Source organism: Callithrix jacchus, chromosome 5 (assembly GCF_049354715.1).
Source record: "Callithrix jacchus isolate 240 chromosome 5, calJac240_pri, whole genome shotgun sequence".
NCBI lineage: Eukaryota > Metazoa > Chordata > Mammalia > Primates > Cebidae > Callithrix > Callithrix jacchus.
In genome coordinates this window covers 139,329,755-139,351,469 of record NC_133506.1, presented here as the reverse complement: position 1 = coordinate 139,351,469, position 21,715 = coordinate 139,329,755, and the positions used below count along the sequence as shown (strand labels likewise).

Here is a 21,715-nt window from a genome sequence, read left to right as displayed (position 1 = left end):
CCAGCCTGGACAACATGACAAAACCCCATCTCTACAAAAAAATACAACAATTAGCTGGGTGTGGTGGTGCGCACCTATAGTCTTGGCTACTTGAGAGGCTGAGGCAGGAGGATTGCTTGAGCTTGGGAAGTCAAGGCTGCAGCGAGCCATGTTCATGCCATTGCACTCCAACCTGGGTGACAAAGCGAGACCCTCTCTCAAAACAACCAAAACCCCAAAGATTTGATTTCAGGGACCCCATGGATCCTCTTGGGTTACTGGGGAGCATTAAGGTGTCTGTGGGTCCCCTTGCAGGCACAATCTTGTCTATATTTCATATGCTTTTTGAGGGGACAGTTTCAGGCTTCATCCGATTCTCAGGCAAATTGAAATTCAAATGAGTTTTAACAACACTGATGTAGGGTAGTGATTTCCAGTATTTTTGGATTATGGACCCCCAACAGTTGAAAATTGAGCAAACAGCTGTATGTTTATGTGTATTCCTAAAATGCAATTATGTATGACCGTATGAATATTTCAGGTATGTTGTAAGGATAACAGTACACATAAACCTGTTCTCTGTTGAAATATTTTGGGTCCATGCTCTTTGAAGAACGTTGATCAAGGTCTTACTAGGGTAACAGTCTGTTTCTGATGGAGCATGACAGACACATTTGTATTCCCTGCCTTGGTACAAGTGGAATATGGATTTGTAGATGCACTGAGAGTGAGGATCCTTTTGGGATTTTGCATTTACAAGGTTTTCAGCTGTGTTGTGCTGAGGTATCAACAATCTGTATAAGAGGGCCTATGGAAATAAGGATTTAGCAAAAAGATTCTTAATAAATTGTTAGCAGATCTGAAAATTATTTGGTACTTAGGGCTTAATACTGTTTACCGTAGAAGATAAAATGAAGCTGAATTTTAAGTTGATTGATGTTCTTTGAGGAAATGGAGAGTATTTTTAATTAAAAACAAAATCCTTACTGAATGGACACAGTCAGACCACACAGCAAGCACTAAATGGCATCGAAACCTCAATTACTGTTAAGAACTTTATGACACGAGTTAACTCTGATTTTCTCATTGTTTACTGAAATCAGTTTTTAAAAAGGCTGTATCTGATTTCATTGTATTTCTAGGGTGATAAAAGAAAATGTGGCTGAAGGTACCTGAAGTTCAGCTTGCAGTATAATTCAGAAGAGTTAAGACCAGAAGTACTGGAATCATACTTCCTTTCAGGTCAGTCCGTATCTGCTCATTATTTTCTAACAGATCCTTGAGTATTCATTTCTTCCTAGTTTTCTCTAGTCCGTTCTTCCTGATTCTGATTCTGTTGACTGTAATGAACATATATAATGGTCTCAGTGTTTTGAGTCGGTAGAATATTTATGAACAGTTTATAGCTGAAGCTGAAGCCTCTATAGGTTGGCCTGTGAAGAACATGTTTTGTAGGATACACTGGGTTTCACCGGAAACGCTGGCATCACAGCTGGTCTCTCAGCAAGGCCAGAGGGGACTGTCAGCTCTGCCTTGCCTCCTCTTTCCTCACTGGTGTAATGCATATATTGATTTGTCTTCAGGTAAAACTGGACTGAGGGGAAATGACATTTTATAGAGGTCTTGGAGTGAGGAGAGAAAAAAAAAAAGGTCTTTTTATAAAGTAAAAAAATTTCCTGTTGATTTTTAATAACCTCCAAACCTAGAATTTTAAACTGTGTTCCTTTGGAAAGTATGTAATCTTAAAAATGGCATCAGAAAATCAGATCCATTCCTCCTCTTTCTGTTTTGGAGAGGGGTCACAATTTTTCTATTCTTTTGTCACACATAAAATATTATTGAAACATTAATGCGGCATCCTAATAGATCCAGAAAGTATTGAGTGTATTTTTTTCCTAGCTCTTATCTGGTGATGATAAACATTATTTTCTCTTATTCTTGCTGCTATAAGTGGTGCTGGGGACTAGGAGTGACAGAGTTGCCTGAGAGCTTCTTGGAAATACAGGATCTCCCATGCAGGACAGAGTCCTGCAAGTCAGAAAATCCATTTTAACTGTGGAGATCAGGTCCTGTGTACTAGTGAAGGCTGTTTCTTTTCCAGGATTTGTGTGCACTTGGTTTGAGATGCGCTGATGTATTCCATAATTTTACCTTTTCAAAGTATCTGACACCTCATGCAGCACAAAAGTGTGATAGCTGTTTTGCGTACTATTCCCAGCTCCAGAAAGTTAATCTCAGGCTTTGGTTCTCCAGCCTGGGCCCCAGACCAGCAGCAGCATCCTCTGGGAGCTTCAGAATGCACAGAACCTAGAGAATAATTTTATAGTAAACTTTCAAATTGCTGTATATATATGTCTCTGAAAATCCAAATAACCAATCTCATATATGGGTAAGGAAAAGAATTTGTGTATCCATAAGCTATCTGTGGCATAGATCAAGACTGTGGCATTCTGTGGCCTTCAGGGAGAGAAGGGGAGATTTGATAAGCCTATCAAATAGATTTGTCATTGGATCTTCAGGATTTTAAAATTTTGGTTAAAAAATATGAATACTGGGCTGGGCGTGGTGGCTCACACTTGTAATCCAAGCACTTTGGAGGCCAAGATGGGCGGATCACCTGAGGTTGGGAGTACAAGACCAGCCTGACCAACATGCTAAAACCCCATCTTTAAAAAAAAAATAAAAAAATAAAAATATGAACACTGTTACTTAAACTTCTTTTCATTATATATTTTACTTCTAACTGAAAAGAAACATGTTCACTCCAGAAACATGTAAAGAAAGTAAAATTATTAAAATACCAAATAATTAATTCTCGTGATAGACATTGAATCTGCTTTTAAAGAGTTAAGAAATTGCCATTTTCATGACAGTTTTTTCCTTCAACAATCTTAATATTGAACCTTGAAATTTTTTTTTTTAGGTCTGCTGGCTGGTCAGTGATTCTAGTCCAGCATTTACTTTATGACTGAAAGCTCTTCTTTCTTTAGAAAAATCTGTGGAGATTAGGTCCTGTTTACTAATGAAGACTCTGTTTCTTTTCCAGGTCAAAACATTTTGTGGGAAAAATCCTGTTCATGACCTGGGAGAAACAAGACAGAAAACAAATCTTACCTCATTTATGAATTTCTTATGTAAGCAGTTTATGGATGTCTGGGCAATCATAACACTTTACACTTAAAAACATACTATAGGGGCACATTTTCTGTGGTTAAAAATGATCTCCTGAATAAGTGTACACTAGTTTTCCTTTTTATTGAGGGTTTTGGCTTTTTATTTGTAAATTACATTGCTAACTACTCCTTGGTCTGGTGGTCTTGCTGGTTTATGTTGGACAGTAGTATGGTAGCAATGCACAAATTCACAATAGTCAACAGATCCTTCCTTTTCAACACTCTGTGACTGGAAACCATTAGAGGATTTTCAAAAACTGGCCCTCATAGCCCAAATTTTGGTTCTCAAAATTGAGAATAAGAAAATTGGCATTGTTGGGAGAAAAGTCCTGTTTTACTGAAACATGAACTGGCTCAGGCAAACAAATAGCGGGAGTTAGCACAGGAAGGAGAGCGTGCTGCGGGGATGTCTGGTGATGTCACCTTCAAAACTAAAGTGGTTCCAGGTGGACAGATGAGTCCCTGATCATGTTTCTGATCATGTTGTGACTGAATTATGAACCTTCATTGTCTTCACAATCTTGCACCTTACCTAGTGAGGCTTTTCGGAACTTGGAGGGAGACATCTAGAAATCCCAGTTTTGCTGTGTAAGGACCATTAGCTGCAAGTCAATGGAAGTCAAAAGAAAGCAGTGTAAATTCCAAAGGGGTCTTGACTTAGCGAGGATATGGGGTAAGTCTAAAACTTTATAGACTTAAGGCTATGAAACATGTTAACTGCATGAAATAGTAAACATTTCAAACTCTTTAGCCTTTGTCATTTCGTGACCCAGGTTTTTCACAGTCTGTTGTGTCTCCTGCCTTCCTTGTTTTGCTTATCCTCCTCCTTGAGCTTCTCCACTCCATTTTTATTCTGGGCATCCAATCCAGCCTTTCACAGTGTGTGCTTTATCAGTCCCTGGTTCACATGCTGAGTACCTTATAAGCCTTGCCAGCAGTAGTATATTCACAGTAAGTCTGCTTTGTGTGTTCGTGTGTGGTGGGGGGACCTTACTTTCAAAGCTACCTTACTTTGTATTCAATATAATGGATACAAAGCGGAACTCAGGAAGTAGCACCTGAGCTTCAAATCGACTTTCCTAATGATTCTACTAAATAAGATTCTCCACATTTAATACCCAAGATAGGATTGACTTGATAGTGTATAAAAGTGGAATAGTTTCCTATTTCTGGACTGAAACCAAACTCCTCATATCTAATTGTAGTTATTCAACATCAGAGTCCCTCTTTTTGGCAGAACAGACAAAAGAATGTGTAGTGTACTTTTTACTACAGCCATTACGGCAGACTAGTTCTGAGTGCTGTTGCTAGTAAATTATTGAACAGCCCAATTATGTTGTCCTTACACAGCAGACACTGGAAAGGAGTAATGGCAGAGGACATGACTGAGTCTGGCTACAGCCATGCATCCCATCTGTGGTGAGCTTAGTCTCGAGATTGCCTGTATCCTAGGCCATGAACTGAATCATGTACTGTATCTACTTCATAGCCTTCCAGGGGAAAGATTAGGAGATCTGGACATGTCTAGGCCTATGTCCTCTGTCACATAAGCTGTGCTGCATACACTTTAACTACACGAGGTTCCTTTGGGCCTTGACCTGTAGTTCTAAACATTATCTATAAACCTTTGGTAAGGTGCTGCCTGAGAACTGCTTTGTTTTCCAGAGGGATCATTGCTTAGGCTTTTTTCACCCCAAAATAATTTTGAACTATGTGCCGATTCCTATTTGGTTTGTGGCTTAGGCAGCCCTGCCTTCCTGATCAATAGCAGGTCACCTTCTTTCTCACAGTTCCTGAGGCTGTTCATTCACATCTGTAGTTGAACTTCTACTGTCTCCTTTATTGCTCCTGACCTGCACTACTGCTGACTCACAGCTCCTTTGTCCCCCAGAAAGCTATGAAACCAGATATACTACATGATTCAATTTAGTTGAAAAAGTCCAATCTCAGCCCTCACTTAGCTAAAAAATTGCAAATATCAACCATATTTTAAAGTTTTGAAACTTGAGATCTAAAAGGAAACAGACCAACGTCATAATGTTTTATTGACAAAACCATAGGAAAAGGCAGTTTTAGGATGTAAAGTAAAAATGGTGCTCTGAAATATCTATACAAATATGAATTCTGAAAAGTTTTCATTAAAATCGTATTTTATACAATTAGAAACTAATGAGGAACAAAACAATTTTCAACTTCTCCATAACCCAGACTGAGCTTGATTTATGCTTGCCAGATATTATTTAAGAGGCTATGAGTTCAACCTGTGGGTAATCTACAGAAGCAGGAACTCTTCCAAGATAGGGTGGCGGCTCCCACACAGCTGATAGGTAATAGGCTTGGCTGATACCTAAGTCCCATCTTCCCAGTTGATACTCAAAACAAAGGTACAAGATGTGGCTTTAAAAAAAGGTACAGATTCCAAGAACAAAGTTAAAAGCTCATTGTTTTGTTTTTGTTTTTGAGACAGGATTTCATTCTGTCACCTAGGCTGGAGTGCAGTGGCCTTTCACGGTTCACTGCAGCCTTGGCCTCCCAGCTCAAGCAATCCTTTCACCTCAGCTTCCTGAGAAGCTGGGACTATGGGTGTGTGCCACCCGTGTTACCCAGGCTGGTCTTGAACTCTTGTGCTTAAGCGGTCCTCCAGCTTCAGCCTTCAAAGCACTGGGATTATAGGTGTGAGCCACGACACCCGGCCAAAAGTTTACATTTAATATTATTTCATGCCTCGTAGTGTACTGATTTATATTCTTGCTAAATCTTAGACTTGTTACCCTTTGAAAAGATAAGTGACTACAGCACATTTATAGAGCGACTGCCGTCTCCACTTTTTGTGCTTGGGGAATGTGTCTACTAGAAAAAGATCAGGACTCCCAACCCCTTCAAGGGCAACAAACCCACACTTTATTCCGTGCTTGGGTAACTTGACTATAACATGGCTCCCTTGCTGTAAGCAAATGCTTCATAGTTGAATTTTTTACTTTTTTTTAAACACAGAAGTTCACCAGGGCTAACAAAAAATTTCAAGTTAATAAGTCTTGCTGGGCACAGTGGCTCACACCTGTAATCCCAGCACTTTGGAGGCTGAGGTGGTTGGATCACCTGAGGCCAGGAGTTTGAGACCAGCTTGCCCAACATGGAGAAACCCCGTCTCTACTAAAAATAAAAAATTAGCTGGGCATGCCTGTAATCCTAGCTACTTGGGGGGCAGAGGTTGCGGTGAGCTGAGGTTGTGCCATTGCACTCCAGCCTGGGCAACAAGAGTGAAACTCTATCTCCAAAAAAAAAAAGAAAAAGTCTTTAATTTTCTTAAATAATCCTCATATGTACTATCCACATTGTGGAAAAACTGAAATATGCAGTCTGGACACTGCACTGAGATTCCAGCACCCTGGCACAGACACAGCTATGTTGCATCTTACGGACTATGACAGACAACAGGCTTGATTGCAAGAGGTTTAGACAAAACTTTACATAGATGTGCTGGAATTCCAAACTGCTGTCAAAGAGATACAGGAATCGGTCTGCAGAGAACTCCACCCAATCCCTGCTGTTTGGTCACTGCAGCTGCACTCTATATGCACCTATTAGCAACTTAACCTGTTGAAAGAAAAGAATGCAGGTGTCAGTACAGATCCAGATTTACCCTTACAAGAAAAACCACACATAGCTGAGGTTTGCTTCTATTATTTGGCAATATTTTCAAGTTGCTTATCATCAATTTACACTGTTAGATCACTGCCATTTTAATTCAAGAAATAATTCCAAGTGCTTATAATTTTATATTACTGTTTTATTAGACAGACTATTTTGTCCAGCTTCCTTTCACACAAGAGAGATTAGGGACCGCCCTAAAGATAACACATTTGGCAATTCCATACGAAGGCCTAGAACATGATTCAGACGGCTGCATCCTCTAGAGGGCGTTCTTCTCAGCTGCAGCCTGGTCCTTTTCCTGCCACATTATCATGTCTAACACAGTGTAGACCGAGGGAGTGCACCTAGAATCACTACTCAATGAAGTGCCTGTCTCTAGGACAGACACACCAGGATTCTTGGAATTCTTTTCTAATGATGACACAGTAATCTGGAGTAACAACTTGAGTAGTGACACTAAATATGAAGAAAGGATGTTCACCTTGGCAGAGGGTGCTTCCGTCAACCTTATGAAGAGTTTATTGGGACCTGCAATAGGGCTGAATGAGTAAACAAAATGACTGTCCTACAATGGAAAGAAAAAAAAAATCAGTGTTTTTTCACACAGACTTACACCAGAAGCCTTTAAAACATCAATGGTGTAAAAGAATCATAAATAAGTTTTATTTATTTTTATTATTTATTGTTTTTGAGACGGAATCTCTGTTGCCCAGGCTGGAGGCCGTGGTATGATCTTGGCTCACTGAAGCCTCTGCCTCCTAGGTTCCAGTGATTCTCCTGCCTCAGCCTCCTGGGTAGAGATTATAGGTGCCTGCCAAATGCCCGGCTAATTTTTGTATCTTTAGCGGAGACGGGGTTTCACCATGTTGGCCAAGCTGGTGTCGAACTCCTGACCTCAGGTGATCTGCCCATTTGGGCCACCCAAAGTGCTTATTTTTAATTCATAAGTCAGTATGTTGTGGAGACCAAGGCGGCAGATCGCTTGAGCCCAGAAGTTTAAGACCAGCCTGGCCAACATGGTGAAACCCTGTCTCTACAAAAAAATACAAAAAAATTAGCTGGGCGTGGTGGCATGTCTGTAGTCCCAGGTAGTTGGGAGGCTGAAGCAGGAGGATTGCTTGTGCCTGGGAGGTCGAGGCTGCAGTGAGCTGTGATCCATGCCACTGCACTCCAGCCTGGACAACATTAAGCAAGAGCCTGTCTCGGGGGAAAAAAAAAAGTCATTTATTTTTCCCTTGATTAAAAATATACAAATGACAAAATTAATCCAGGAAACTGGATTAAAAAGGACCCAGTCATATACAGTACAGTGTTAAAGTGACTATATCCAGCTAATTTTGCTTAATTGAGTCCAAGGAAAGAATTCTAAAAATGGCCAAGTAGTTATATACAAAGAATCTTTGAGATCATGAAGAATTTATATTCAGAACAATGATGGTCCAAAGACAGTACAGTAAGCATAATTTAAGGCAAAAAATAAACAGGAAAAATTCCTACTGATAAAATTTAGGATAATCTTACTTTATGGGTAATATTAGCTGGGTCATTTCTGAACAATTAGATTTTATTAAGACACAAAAAATTTAAAATTAAATCAACTACTATTAATTGGGCCATTTTTTATGAACAATTATATTTTATTAAAACACAAAAATTTAAAGTTAAGTCATCTGTGCTTTTGATTGGAAGAATGTACATTTCAGTAGTGAAATAGAGTACCTTACCAGAAAAACAGGAAGTTGAAATTTATCATTCAGAACTACAGCTTGTACACTGCATGGTCCACAGAGCCGCGCAATAACTTCTTTACCCAAAAAGTTTGCATGGAAGATAAACAGCAGGATGCCAGAGCCTGAACACACGGGAGATGTGTGTGAATTACTCCAAATGCAACCTTGAGCCCCCAGAGAGAGGAACACACACGCCAGATGGAAGTGGGCCCCTGAGCTGGGCCTGGTCAGACAAGCATCACCCACTCCAGCTGGAGGCTCAGAGGAGGATGGCCGCCTCAAAGCTTGTGTCACCTGGCATTTTTTAACCCACAGAACCCTTTTTACTTTTTGCCCAAGTAACCTCTACTGACAGTTCATGGAAAAGACTTAAGTATGATTTTCTACGCTGAAATTACTAAACTGGTATTTAAAGGTTCCTGATGAATGAGCACACGTCCCAGGGACATTCCAGTGGTGGGCATCTTTGGGTGTGGGTCTGAGTGGTTTTCCATTTTCTTCCACATAGTCTTTGTTCCCTTCCAAATTTTCTGATTAAGACATACCAAAAATTGGCCAGGCATGGTGGCTCACACCTGTAATCCTAGCACTTTGGGAGGCTGAGGCAGGTGGATCACCTGAGGTCAGGAATTTAAGACCAGCCTGACCAACATGGAGAAACCCTGTCTCTATTAAAAATACAAAATTAGCCAGGTGTGGTGGCACATGCCTGAGATCCCAGTTACTCAGGAGACTGAGGCAGGGGAATCGGTTGAACCCGGGAGGTGGAGGTTGCAGTGAGCCAACTTCGCACCACTACACTCCAGCCTGGGGAACAGAGTGAGACTCCATCTCAATCAATCAATAATGGTTGATGCAGACCTTGTGCACATGCTGAAAAAACTCTGCAGGCCCAGCAGCTGTGGATGTCAGTGGGTGCTCAGGTTCACCAGGGCCAGCCCAGGCCATCGCTATCTGGTGCCCACACCTGGCAATGCAGATGCTCCACATGAATGAACAAAAGTGTACATTATTGGCTGAGCATGGTGACTCATGCCTGTAATCTCAGCACTTTGGGAGGCTGAGGCAGGCGGATCACTTGAGGTCTGGAGTTTGAGTCCAGCCTGGCCAACATAGCCCCATCTCTACTAAAACTACAAAAATTTGTTGGGTGTGGCAGCAGGTGCCTGTAGTCCCAGCCACTCTGGAAGATGAGGCAGAAGAATCACTTGAACCCAGAAGGCAGAGGTTGCAGTTAGCTGAGACTGTGCCACTGCACGCCAGTCTAGGTGACAGAGGGAGACTTCCTCTCAAAAACAAAAGAAAAAAACAACTATAAATTATGATTCCACAACGTCAGGTTCTCTCAACACTAAGGTATTACAGGCTCTTACACTAATGGCTCTTTCAGGGTCATGGCTATGTCTCTTCAATACATTTTCCAGGAATGAGACCATTTACAAAACGGGTAACAAGGGTTTCTAAGCAAAAAAAGATTAGAGTCCAGCTTCCTGCCCTTGGCAGACAGTGCTGCCTCCACATCTACCTAGCACTGTGTCTAGGGAGGGCCAGCCACAGTCCTGCCTGGAGAGCAGCTGTCGGGCAGAGGCTAGAGAGGGAAGTGGCATTTCCATCTCTTTCCACTGAGTTTTTCTACGGCCAAGACTATTACAAACAAAATTCAGGGAAAAAACATTCTAGGCTTAGAATCTTGAAGCTGACCTTAATAAAATGGAAAATGTATTTAAGAAACATATAAAGAGCCATCTGTAATACCTTAGTGTTGAGAGAACTTGACGTTGTGGAATCATAATTTATAGTTGTTTTTTTTTTTTTGAGAGGGAGTCTCCTTCTGTCACCTAGACTGGCATGCAGTGGCACAATCTCAGCTAACTGCAACCTCTGCCGTCTGGGTTTAAGTGATTCTTCTGCCTCATCTTCCAGAGTGGCTGGGACTATAGGCACCTGCTGCCACACCCCACTAATTTTTGTAGTTTTAGTAGAGATGGGGCTATGTTGGCCAGGCTGGACTCAAACTCCAGACCTTCATAAAACTCGTTAGGAACTAGTGTCATTATTAAGACCCAAATTCCAAGCTCAAAATGGGTGTTAAAACAGGGAAGGGGGTGTCAGCTGGGTCTCTCTTTCACCAGAGCAGCTTGGCTGTTAACTGGTCTGCAGAATTATTACACATAATGGAATTTCCTCAAAGAAAAGATTCTGTCTAAAGGTCTGTTAATATAGTGTCACACTTCACATAGAAAAGTGTGAAGAGGCATAGGCTTACCTTCTGGCATATTCTGTGGGGGTTTGTAATTAAAATCTGTTGAAAAATCTGGCCCCTCACAGAGTCGATGACATGCAATTGGAAAAACTGGTTCTAGCAGAGCAAGGCGAGCTTCAAAGTAATCCTTTATTGTCTCTTCTGCTACTCTGGAAAGTCTAAGAAAAACAAATAGTAGGCATTGCTAACATTAATGTAGAAAAGAACCACAAGCCTGTCAAATATCAGTGAGGCCTTCTCAGGCCAACCTTCCAAAAAAGAGCTGCAGCTCTGTTTGCCTCCACTTTCCAGCTCTACCTCCATCCAGCACCGGACACCCGTGTATCTGTCTTGTCCATCTCAGTGGAAGTGAAGTCTCTTCCCCTCACTGCCATTTCCATCTCCCTGGCCTTTAGAACAGTGCTTGGCACAAGTCTATGTGTAATACATAGTTGTCTAATGAATCAGTGGAAAATCAGAAATGGGAACCCCTCAGTCCTGGGCAATTCAGGAAAGTGGGTCACTCTACTTGCTGGATCTCTGCAAACACCCCATGTGAACAGGGGAGTCAGGACTCTAGCCATCAGCAGCACTGAGTGAGACCGGCATGGTCCCAGAGGCCCACTGCTACATAAACACCCACCCTGAGTTTGCTACTGTCTGTGAGAGTTTCTGATACATGTTGCTGAAAGAGTTAAAGTGATAGAATACTAAACTGTTATAAGTATGAACTTACAATCAAATAAAATGTGATTTAGAATTTATTTGAAAAAGAATGAACTGAATAAACTGGTAAATCCTGACAACTGACAACAGAATATTAATCAGAAATGCACTATTAAGACATGGAAGGAATCTCAGATTCCTTCCATTCCTTCTCATGCCTATTCCTAAATGAAAAAGGCCAATCTGAAAAGGCCAAATAATGTGTGATTCCAACTGTTCTGGGTAGGGCAAAATATGAAGACAGTAAAATTACTGGTGGTTGTCAGGGGTGAGGGGGGAGGGAAGGATGAAGAGGTAGAAAACACAGGCTTTTTAAGGCAGTGAAACTATTCTGTATGACACTGTGATGAGAGATGGATGTCATTATGTATTTGTCCAAATCCAGACAATTTGTAATACCACGAGTGAGCCCTAATGTCAGTGCTGCGCTCCGGGTGATTATGAGGTGTCCCTGTAGGCACATTGGCTGTAGTCATGTACCACTGTGGGTTGACTGGGATCTCAACAGCAGGGGAGGATGTTGTGGGGGAGGCTTGGAAATATGTACCTTCCATTTAACTTTGCTGTGCTTAAAACTGTTGCAAGAAATAAAGTCTATTAAAAAGAAAGACAAAAGTTTAAAGTTTTTTTTTTTTTCTTTTTTGAGATGGAGTCTCACTCTGTCACCCAGGCTGGAGTGCAGTAGCACCATTTTGGCGCACTGCAACCTCCGCTGCCTGGGTTCAAGCGATTCTCCTGCTTCAGCCTCCTGAGTTGATGGGATTACAGGCACTCACCACCATGCCTGGCTAATTTTTTTTTCTAATAGAGATGGGGTTTCATCATGTTGGCTGGGCTGGTTTCAAACTCCTGACCTCAAGTGACCCACCCACCTTAGCCTCCCAATGCACTACAATTACAAGCATGAGCCACTGTGCCCAGCCAAGTTTAAATGTTTTTAAGAAAATGTTTGCTAACCAAATTAAGAGTATACTTAACATTTAAGAAAAATACTCCCAGATAGGCCAATGTTAACTTGGAAATTTTTTGAGACTTAGCTGGGCGCAGTTGCTCATACCTGTAATCCCAGCACTCTGGGAGGCCATTGTGGGTGGATCATGAGGTCAGGAGTTTGAGACCAGCCTGGCCAACATGGCAAAACCCCATCTCTACTAATACAAAATTTAGCCAGGTGTGGTGGCAGGCACCTGTAATCCCAGCTACTCTGGAGGCTGAGGCAGGAGAATCAGTTGAACCCAGGAGGTGGAGGTTGCAGTGAGCCGAGATTGTGCCACTGCATTCCAGCCTGGGTGACGAGCAAGGCTCCATCTCAAAAAAAGAATTTTTCCGAGAAATAACTTGCAGAGAAATAATTCATGTGCCATTTATTAAATCTGTGATCTACTGGAAACAAAACCACCAGGACTTGTGCTGGATGTTTTTCTGAGCAATTACACACAGGCCACTCCAATTACAATGTGTCTACATAAACAGGTGTAGGCTACGGGACTTAACCATGGCACAGTCCTTCCCACTTACGTCTCTAAATGGCTCTTCAGCAAGTCGTACACAAGCACATTGTTAGACTGCTTTGCAAAGTGCAGGGCACTGTTTTGGTGCTTTGACAAAATGTTGCAGTCAGCTCCACATTCAATTACGAGTCGTACAATGTCTGAATTTCCTCTTTTACAGGCCTAGGTCAGGAAAAAGGAGTAACAATTACTTAGCTGTAAACTGTGGTAACACTACCCACAGCTGCTGGTCCTGTCTCCATGCATGCCTGGGGGTTCTCTGGGAAGAGAGGGCACAGGGCAGGGAAGAGGGGAGAGAATTCATGGGGCCCGTCAGGCCATGGCATTAGGAGTCACAAAGCATTGTTTAAATACAAGTGGGGAATATCTTTGACTCAGGGGCCAACACAGAAATCTGTGTGCTACATTCAGTCAATTTCTTCACTGAATTTTCAGGAAATGGGCAACTTCAAAAAGGATGCTTCAGTCCCAAGACAGAAGAGACATCATGCCTTGCTAAACAGTCCCCTGCTGTCCTCTGTCCATGCCATGCTGTCCCCTGTGAGCCAGCCCCTCAGCAGAGGCACAGAGATATGCAAGCCTGGCCCTCACTATAGAGAGCTTTTTCTCCAGAATCTCAAAAGCACCTCTCATAACCTCAAAATGTCCCCAGCTGCTACTGTAAAGGAGACATCCAAGCACAGATATGAATCTGAATTTGCAAATCTGTGATGGAGCTGTGGCACAGTCGACAGTTTGTCTCTGCCACTTACTAGCCACGTGACTTCAGATAAGTCCTTTAATTCTTCTGAGGCTCATGTTTCCATCTGTGAAAGGAGATACGGGTCCCTGTGCCTCCCTACCCTGTGAGGCAGATGCTGGGAGAGTGAGAGGCCCCTCTGGGACCCACAGAGCCCACAGCGACGGGCGAGGGCAGACCCTCTGCACCTGCCCGCTCTGGTAAGAACCAATGTTAGACACTTCCTCCTCAGGTGAAAAGGTTTTTATTTTAATTTGTGAAAATTACTATGTTTACATCTCATTCTAAAACTCAAAAAAACTTAAACATGCTAAATCCTGAAAGCAATTAAAATACAGCTTTTCAGGAACAAATACTTAAATAAACTTCACGGCAGATAAAGGCAGTCTATGGAATTCAGATCCAGTGAAGTAAGTGCTACGTGTCCTCTCAGGGAAGAAATGCCACGCCCTCCCCAACCCACCTTCAGAGCCATCTCCTCTCTGCACCTCACTACCCAACTCAACACCATACCTCAGCAAGGCAGGCAGCCCTGAGGAGCTGACCCAGGTGCCTGCTGTGCCGGGGGAGGCACTGCCTGTGGAGGAGCACTTCCGCCCTGTGGCTCTCACATGCTCTCCTCCTTCTCCTCCTTCTCCTCCTCCTCCTCCTCCGCTTCTCCCCATGCAGTCTTCTTCCATCTATGGCCCTTTTCTCCTTTCCAATTCCCCATGGATGACCCCACTCTCAACCTACGGCTACAGTCAGTGTTGCAGAGCTGAATGGCAACAAACCCAAATCTCCAGTCTGCACCTCTCTCCTGAGCCCAGAATCCCCAGTGAAATGTGCAGAGGTGACACATAAACAACGCAATGCCCAACTCCCCCCATCTGTGTCACCTGTGCCCCAATTAGGAAATGGAATGCCTAGGCGTCACCTCCAGTTATCAAGCTCCGTGAACTCACGTGCTCCATCCCTTTTGCCACTACCGAGATACGGACTTAATATTTCACGTGACCTGGAGACCCTCTGGCCAAATCTGCAAACTATCTTCCTCCCAATCTATGCCTCTTCTGTACTGAGAAGCATTAAAACAAACAAATGAGAACCCTCTAATCCGATTCTACCCTTCTCCAGCTTCAGCCTTGCTGTGGCTCCCCAGTACCCTCAGACTTGGCCCACAGGGGATCTGTGCCCACCCACCTCTCTCATGCTCTAGACACATCTGCATGGCTGCAGTTCAGGGTGGACCTGGCCATCTGTCACCAAGATGATGCTTTGAGAGGCCACCTTGGCTCCGCATACACCACCCACAGAAACAAATGAAGGGAAACAAAAGACAAATGTCAGGCTCCTGAACAAAATGAACATTCCCATGCACCAAAAGGCAAGTGCTTGAGGCCAGGAGCTCAAGACCAGCCTGGGCAACACAGTGATATCTTGCCTGTAATAAGAAAAAAAAAATGGCTGGGCTTGGTGTCATGCACTTGGGAGGCTGAGGTAAGAGACACTTGAGCTTGGGAAGTTGAGGCTTCAGTGAGTCATGATGGTGCCACTGCACTCCAGCCTGGGCGGCAGAGGAGACTGTTTATGGGCCTTGTGCAGCACGAGGCCAAGGGACAGGTGGTCTGGGCCTTCAAAATAGGGTTCACAGTGGGATTCGATGCCAGGTGTCATGCAGACCGGGACTTGGCTATACTCTTTTGCTTATTGGGGCCAGAGGCTGGAATGGACACTGTGGGCAGGCCCCTGCTTGGCTCAATGGCTTACACAGAGCCAAGCATCCCAGGGACGTAAGAGGACAGGTGCCCATGGGGAGCTGAGCCGGCTACCCCTGGCTGGGTGTCTGGACCTGCTATATCCTAACAGCACCTTGGGCCAGGAACCCACAACTGCCGCAGAGGAACCAACCAAACTGGGCAGGGCCCCCTGAGACAAATGCCAAACTGCTGACCTTCCTCTCAAAACCTGTCTGGGAACCACATTCCAGAACACAGGAGCAAGCCCAAGGTGACAAATTCACCAAAATAAAATGATGAACACACAAAGCACACGAGGAGCTCTGTCCCACCCTCAGCCTGGCTTTGAGGCCAGCAGCCTCCCCGCTGTTCCAGCTGTGGCTGGAGTGCTCCCTCCCTGCTGACTTGACTGCCATTTAGGACATAGTATGGCACTGGCCTCATCCACCCTAAGGACTTCCAATGTCCCCAGGGCCCAGCTCGGAACACTTCCCTGTGACCTCATGGCCCTGTGCCTGTTCCAATCATACCACTGAGCATATGAGCTCTCACTGCTGCCCTGCTGGCCCGTTTCTCCTCCTCCCATGTAAGCGGCTGGACTCCAGGACTGTCTTCGTACCCACTCGGTTTTCAGTCCCCAGCACTGTGCCTGAAAGTGGCAGGTGCCAACACGAGCACCAGCCAAGGTACTGAAGAAAGGGACAACCCACAGGAGGGATTTACCTTCATCAGCGCGGTCTCACCATTGCTTTGCTGGACATTTACAAAAGCTCCTGCTTCCAAAAGAATAGCCACTGTAGTTAAAAAGTTCTATTAAAAGAAAAAAAAAGCAAATTTAATCCCCCAAATTACTTAAAAGACAGTTTTCAGATATTTTGAAAGTTTTAGTCATCAGGAAAAATACCCAGCAGGTTCTATTGCAAGTGGCTGTGGGCCACAGCATTTCTGTGGGGCCACAGGGGTAAGCCCTGTCCCACAGATGCCTACGCTTGGCCACTCACTGTGCTGCCAGCAACAACCACTACCTGAGTGGAACCACTGGCTCCAACCTAACAGCCTCTGCATATAAATTCTTTAAACAGATGTAAATCCTTTAATGAGGTGCAGTGGCTCACGCCTGTAATCCCAGCCAGCACTTTGGGAGGCTGAGGTGGGCAGATCATGAAGTCAAGATATTGAGACCATCCTCGCCAACATGGTGAAATGCCATCTCTACTAAAAATACGAAAATTAGCTGGGCGAGGTGGTGCGCGCCTATAGTGCCAGCTACTTAGGAGGCTAAGGCAGGAGTATCACTTGAATCCAGGAGGCAGAGGATGCAGTGAGCTGAGATCGTGCCACTGCACTCCAGCCTGGCAACAGAGCTAGACTCTGTCTCAAAAAAAAAAAAAAAAAAAAAAAAAGATATTGGGAGGCGGAGGCGGAGGCGGAGGCGGAGGCAGAGGCGGGTGGATCACCTGAAGTCAGGAGTTTGAGACCAGCCTGGCCAACATGATGAAACCCATCTCTTCTAAAAATACAAAAATTAGCCAGGCGTGGTGGCACACGTCTGTAGTACCAGCTACTGGGGAGGCTGACGCAGGAGAATCTCCTGAACCCAGGAGGCAGAGATTGCTGAGATCACACCACTGCACTCCAACCTGGGCGACAAAAAAAAAAGAAAAAGATGATATATGGGAACATTTCAATTAAATTATTAACCAAGAGGAATACAAATACAGTTGGAAAAAAATTTTAAATTATCTAGGATTAAAATTAATATTAGCACTTTAATCAGAGTACTTTAATATAAATTATCTCCAATGAGATAAATCACATTTTGAAATGTGATTACAATACACTATTGATCATTCATTACATGTCACAGATCAACTGAAGCATGAAATTAAAAAGTTACCCTGGCTGGGCACGGTGGCTCATGCCTGTGATCCCAGCACTTTAACCGAGGCAGGAGGATCAGTTGAGCCCAGGTCGGGCAACACAGTGACACTACAATTTTTTTTTTTTTTTTTTGAGATGGAGTCTTGCTCCACTGCCAGGCTGGAGTGCAGTGGCGTCATCTTGGCTCACTGCAACCTCTGCCTTCCCAGGTTCAAGTCTCCTGCCTCAGCCTCCCAAGTAGCTGGGACTACAGGCATGTGCCACCACGCCCAGCTAATTTTTGTATTTTTAGAAGAGACAGGGTTTCACCATGTTGGCCAGGATGGTCTTGATCTCTTGACCTCGTGATCTGCCTGCCTTGGCCTCCCAAAGTGCTGGGATTACAGGCGTGAGCCACCGCACCTAGCCTCTAAAAAAATTTTAAAAATTGGCCAGGTGTGGTGGCACATGCTTAGTCCCAGCTAGTTGGGAGGCTGAGGCAAGAGGACTGCTTGGGTTCATGGAGTTTGAAGCTGCAGTGAGTTATGATGGCGCACTGCACCCCAGCCTGCGCTACAGAGACCTTATTTCTAAAAGTAAATTTTTAAAAAGCTATGTGGCTGCGTAACTGCTGTATTTCACTACCGAAGAGATCCTCTCAGGCCGTCGGCAGAAATACCATGAAGGCTCTGAAATGGATGCATGAGAAGCCACAAACCTTCTCTGCAGCATGAATGAGGGCGGTGGTCCCGTTCTTCTGCCGACCGTTCACTTTCGCGCCTTTCGTGATGAGGAGTCGCAGGAGGTCGTCTTGCCCTCCTGCAGCGGCAAGCATCACCAGTGTCATCCCGCTGGAATCCTGTGTTGGTTTTGTTAAGTAAAAAACTTGTTAATCTTTAGTCAGAACAATTTCAGAACCAAGTCTCTTCACTTGAGTTGTTTCAATGTGAAATCACTAATGGGCACTGATTTAAGCATCTACTTAGAATTTTCGCTAAAATATCCCTACCATCAGAAACTAGTAGCTTTTAGAATATTTTTTCACATGTAAACGCTTGTATAAAATGCAGCTTTCCTCTACAGGCCCACCTCGTTCCATTGAGCTTTGCTTTACTGCACTTCACAGGGACTTTGCTTTTCACAAATTGAAGGTTTGTGGCAAACCTGCCACAAGCAAGTTTACTCACACCATTACTCCCACGGCATGTGCTCATTTTGTGTTGTTGTGTCAGCATTCTTTAGCAATAGAGTATTTATAAATTAAGATGTATAGTTGTTTTTTTTTTAAAAGATGTAATGCTCTTCACACTTAGACTATAGTATAATGTAAAGCTAACTTTTATATGCACCAGGAAACCAAAAATTTGTGTGACTCACTTTATTGCAACAGTCTGGAACCAAACTCACAATATCTCCAAGGAATGCTTGAATTTTTTTTGTTGGTGTTGTTTTTCCTTCTTCCTTTTTTATTGAGACAGGATATTGCTATGTTGCCCAGGCTGGTCTCAAACTCCTGGGCTTAAGCACTCCTCCTGCCTCAGCCTTGGGTAGCTGGGATTACAGGTGCGTACCACCAAGCCCAGCTCTCATTTTTGTATCTTTTTTGTTTGTTTTTATTTTGTGTATTAAATCCTAAAGGCACATAAAATGTTTGTACCATATAAAATGAAGTGAATTTCTGGGTGGCATATGATCAAATTTTCTACCTAAAAAATCCAAAAGAAGTAACTTGAAAACTATCAGAGTAAGAGAATTTCGTTAAATGACTGGAGACACACACATGGATGTATACAAAGACATTCATAGCTTTACCTTCGGCAAGCAATAACCAGTTAGGAAACAAAATGTAAATGAAAAAAGACTCTAATGACCATAATATTATAAAACATATAGGCAGACATCTATAAGAAAAGTACAATGTCTATATGAATGAAAAAACCCACAGAACTTTGCTTAAGGGTATAAATGAAGAGCTGAGTGAAAGTAGAATTACTATGTTCCTAGATAGAAGAGATGCAAAATGCAAATAAAAATGTCAATTCTCTGTTAATCTATATATTTCATGCCATTTTAATCAAAATCCCATTAATTTTTTGAATTGTTATCCCAAAGGATGAAACCTAAAAATCCACAGCTAAGCTAAAATATGAAAGAAAAAAATATAAAGATATTTTCTAAGCAAGACAAGATAACCAAAAGCCGTAAATGTAAAAGATTGACAGATATGATTGCCTAAAAATGAAAATCTTCAAGCAATACAAGACTCAAACACAAAACCTAAAATCTAAGGAGAAAGGGTCAATATGCTTCAATTAAAAAATCGTATGTATCAGTAAGAAAAATCCCCAGCTACCACAGAGAGATGGACAGTTGTTGTAAACAGGGCAACCATCAAAGAAACACAAATGGCCACAGGAAAATGGTCTTGTTCTATACTCTCAAAGTGCTAAAGGGTAACCCATCTACAAAACAGGTAGACCATAACCAAACCAAACCATCACTTTTAAGGGGGAGGGGGTTGGAATTAAAGGGACTATAACTGTATATTTAGAGGGTTCTATAATGTTTTAATTTTACAAAGTGAAAGTGCATCACCTTTTTTTTTTGAGACAGAGTCTTGCTCTGTCACCCAGGCTGGAGCGCAGCAGCTCGATCTTGGCTTACCACAGCCTTGACCTCCCAGGCTCAGGTGATCCTCCCACCTCAGCCACCCAAGTAGCTGGGAATACAGATATACACCACCAGGTCCAGGTAATTTTTTGTAGAGTTGGGGTTTCACCATGGAGCCCAAGCAGGTCTCAAATTCCTAGGTTCAAGCAATCCTCCTGCCTTGGCCTCCCAAAGTGCTGAGATTACAGGTGTGTGTCACCACGCCCAGCTTTTTTGTAATTAAAATAAATGAAAACTTAAATTGAATTCTTTCAAGATTTACTTTCCATTTTCCTTTCATGAGATTTTTAAAAGACATATTACCTCTTGGTCCAGGTTATATTCTTCATTTGAATTAAGGGCAACTTTTACAGTAATATAATCCCCATTTTTCACGGCATCCCTTAACACATCTAAAATGAAAGAAAAGTTAAGTTAGCTTTTATATATCTAGATTTGTGAAAGGGATTTCAATATTTCCAAAACTACTCACTACTTGGAATTCCATCTGCTGCAGCAAAATTCTCATCATCCCCATCAAGGTGCTTTTGGAAATCTTCTAACTTCATCCATTCCAACTGAAGGTCCATACCCAAACTCAGAATCTGCTGCCTGCCATCTGGAACACACAAAGGCCTTGTTAACATACATTTATTTGAAGTCTAAAAAACCCACAATGTTGTTTATTAAATTTGTGGTGTCTTAACCAAAGCTTTATGTATACTTTTAACGTAAATCATTGTATAATGGGTCTTTTAATTGATAAAATCCCCAATTTTCTTTGGGAAGTAATATGACCTACCCACATTTAGAAGCCATGGTGCTGTGAAGGCTTAAAGATAAATAGGTGGCTGGGTGCAGTGGCTCACGCCTGTAATCCCAGTACTTTGGGAGGCTTAGGTGGGTGGATCACGGGGTCAGAGATTGAGATCATTCTAGCTAACACAGTGAAACCCCGTCTCTATTAAAAATACAAAAAATTAGCTGGGTGTGGTGGCACGCGCCTGTAATCGCAGCTCCTCGGGAGGCTGAGGCAGGAGAATCACTTGAATCCGGGAGGCAGAGGTTGCAGTGAGCTGAGATCACATCACCACACTGCCTGGGTGACAGAGCAAGACTCTGTCTCACAAATAAATAAGTAACCTGTCATTGTAAAATAGCAAAGGAGGGATTTTAAGACTCAGTAGCTCAAAGGAAGGAGAAAGCAGGGATCTGGTAAGAGGAAACGCAATTCTAATGTGACTTTTCTCCCTTCCACCAGTCTTCTTGGACATACACTGCTTCCAACTATGTACAGATAAAGCCATTCTCGGTGTGTGAGCTAATCCAGCATATAAGTCAAAGGCACTGCTTATGGATCCTTCCAGACTCACTCAGGCCCCTATGCCTGGAAGCCTCCTGCTCCCACAGTGCCCTGGCTCACACCCAACCCACTGTAAGGTACTGCTGGAGTCTTCCCTGATGAGACCCACAGGGGTGGGAACACTGAGGACGCATGTGTTCAGCCTTTATCACCACTGCAATCAATCACAGACTTCAGCGCAGCTTATCTGGGAGTAATTCACAATGGTTATGTGCTGTTTTTACAAATGAAAAACAGAAATACTTGATGGTAAGAGTTAAAAGATTTTCACCAGAAACCAACTACATAGATGATGTTAGGCAGAAGGCCCAGCCACAGAAATGAAGTGTAAAACACATGCGATAACTGAGTAACTTTTTCCAAAGCCCTCA

The 21,715-nt window shown here is 43.0% G+C and overlaps 2 protein-coding genes across 4 annotated transcripts in view; one reads left to right on the top strand and one right to left on the bottom strand.

Annotated features, from left to right (window-relative positions):
• The window catches only part of PSPC1 (paraspeckle component 1), a 108,850-nt gene extending 102,611 nt beyond the window's left edge, over window positions 1-6,239 (top strand). Inside the window, exons 7-8 of one of the 2 annotated variants that reach the window (XR_001911883.4) lie at window positions 1,122-1,221; window positions 3,026-6,239. The gene's annotated coding sequence lies outside the window, so the exon portion shown is untranslated. The remainder of the gene's footprint in view (window positions 1-1,121; window positions 1,222-3,025) is intronic. The other variant, XR_008481761.2, reaches the window with a different exon arrangement.
• The window catches only part of MPHOSPH8 (M-phase phosphoprotein 8), a 52,593-nt gene continuing 36,058 nt past the window's right edge, over window positions 5,181-21,715 (bottom strand). Inside the window, exons 6-14 of one of the 2 annotated variants that reach the window (XM_002748873.6) lie at window positions 20,475-20,600; window positions 20,306-20,394; window positions 18,051-18,191; window positions 16,196-16,282; window positions 13,023-13,177; window positions 10,803-10,957; window positions 8,531-8,658; window positions 7,288-7,371; window positions 5,181-6,749 (exon numbers count right to left, since the gene is read on the bottom strand). In XM_002748873.6, the coding sequence (XP_002748919.1) occupies window positions 6,708-6,749; window positions 7,288-7,371; window positions 8,531-8,658; window positions 10,803-10,957; window positions 13,023-13,177; window positions 16,196-16,282; window positions 18,051-18,191; window positions 20,306-20,394; window positions 20,475-20,600 (1,007 nt within the window). In that variant the 3' untranslated portion in view covers window positions 5,181-6,707. Of the gene's footprint in view, window positions 6,750-6,927; window positions 7,372-8,530; window positions 8,659-10,802; window positions 10,958-13,022; window positions 13,178-16,195; window positions 16,283-18,050; window positions 18,192-20,305; window positions 20,395-20,474; window positions 20,601-21,715 lie in introns of those variants that run through there. The other variant, XM_017972982.4, reaches the window with a different exon arrangement.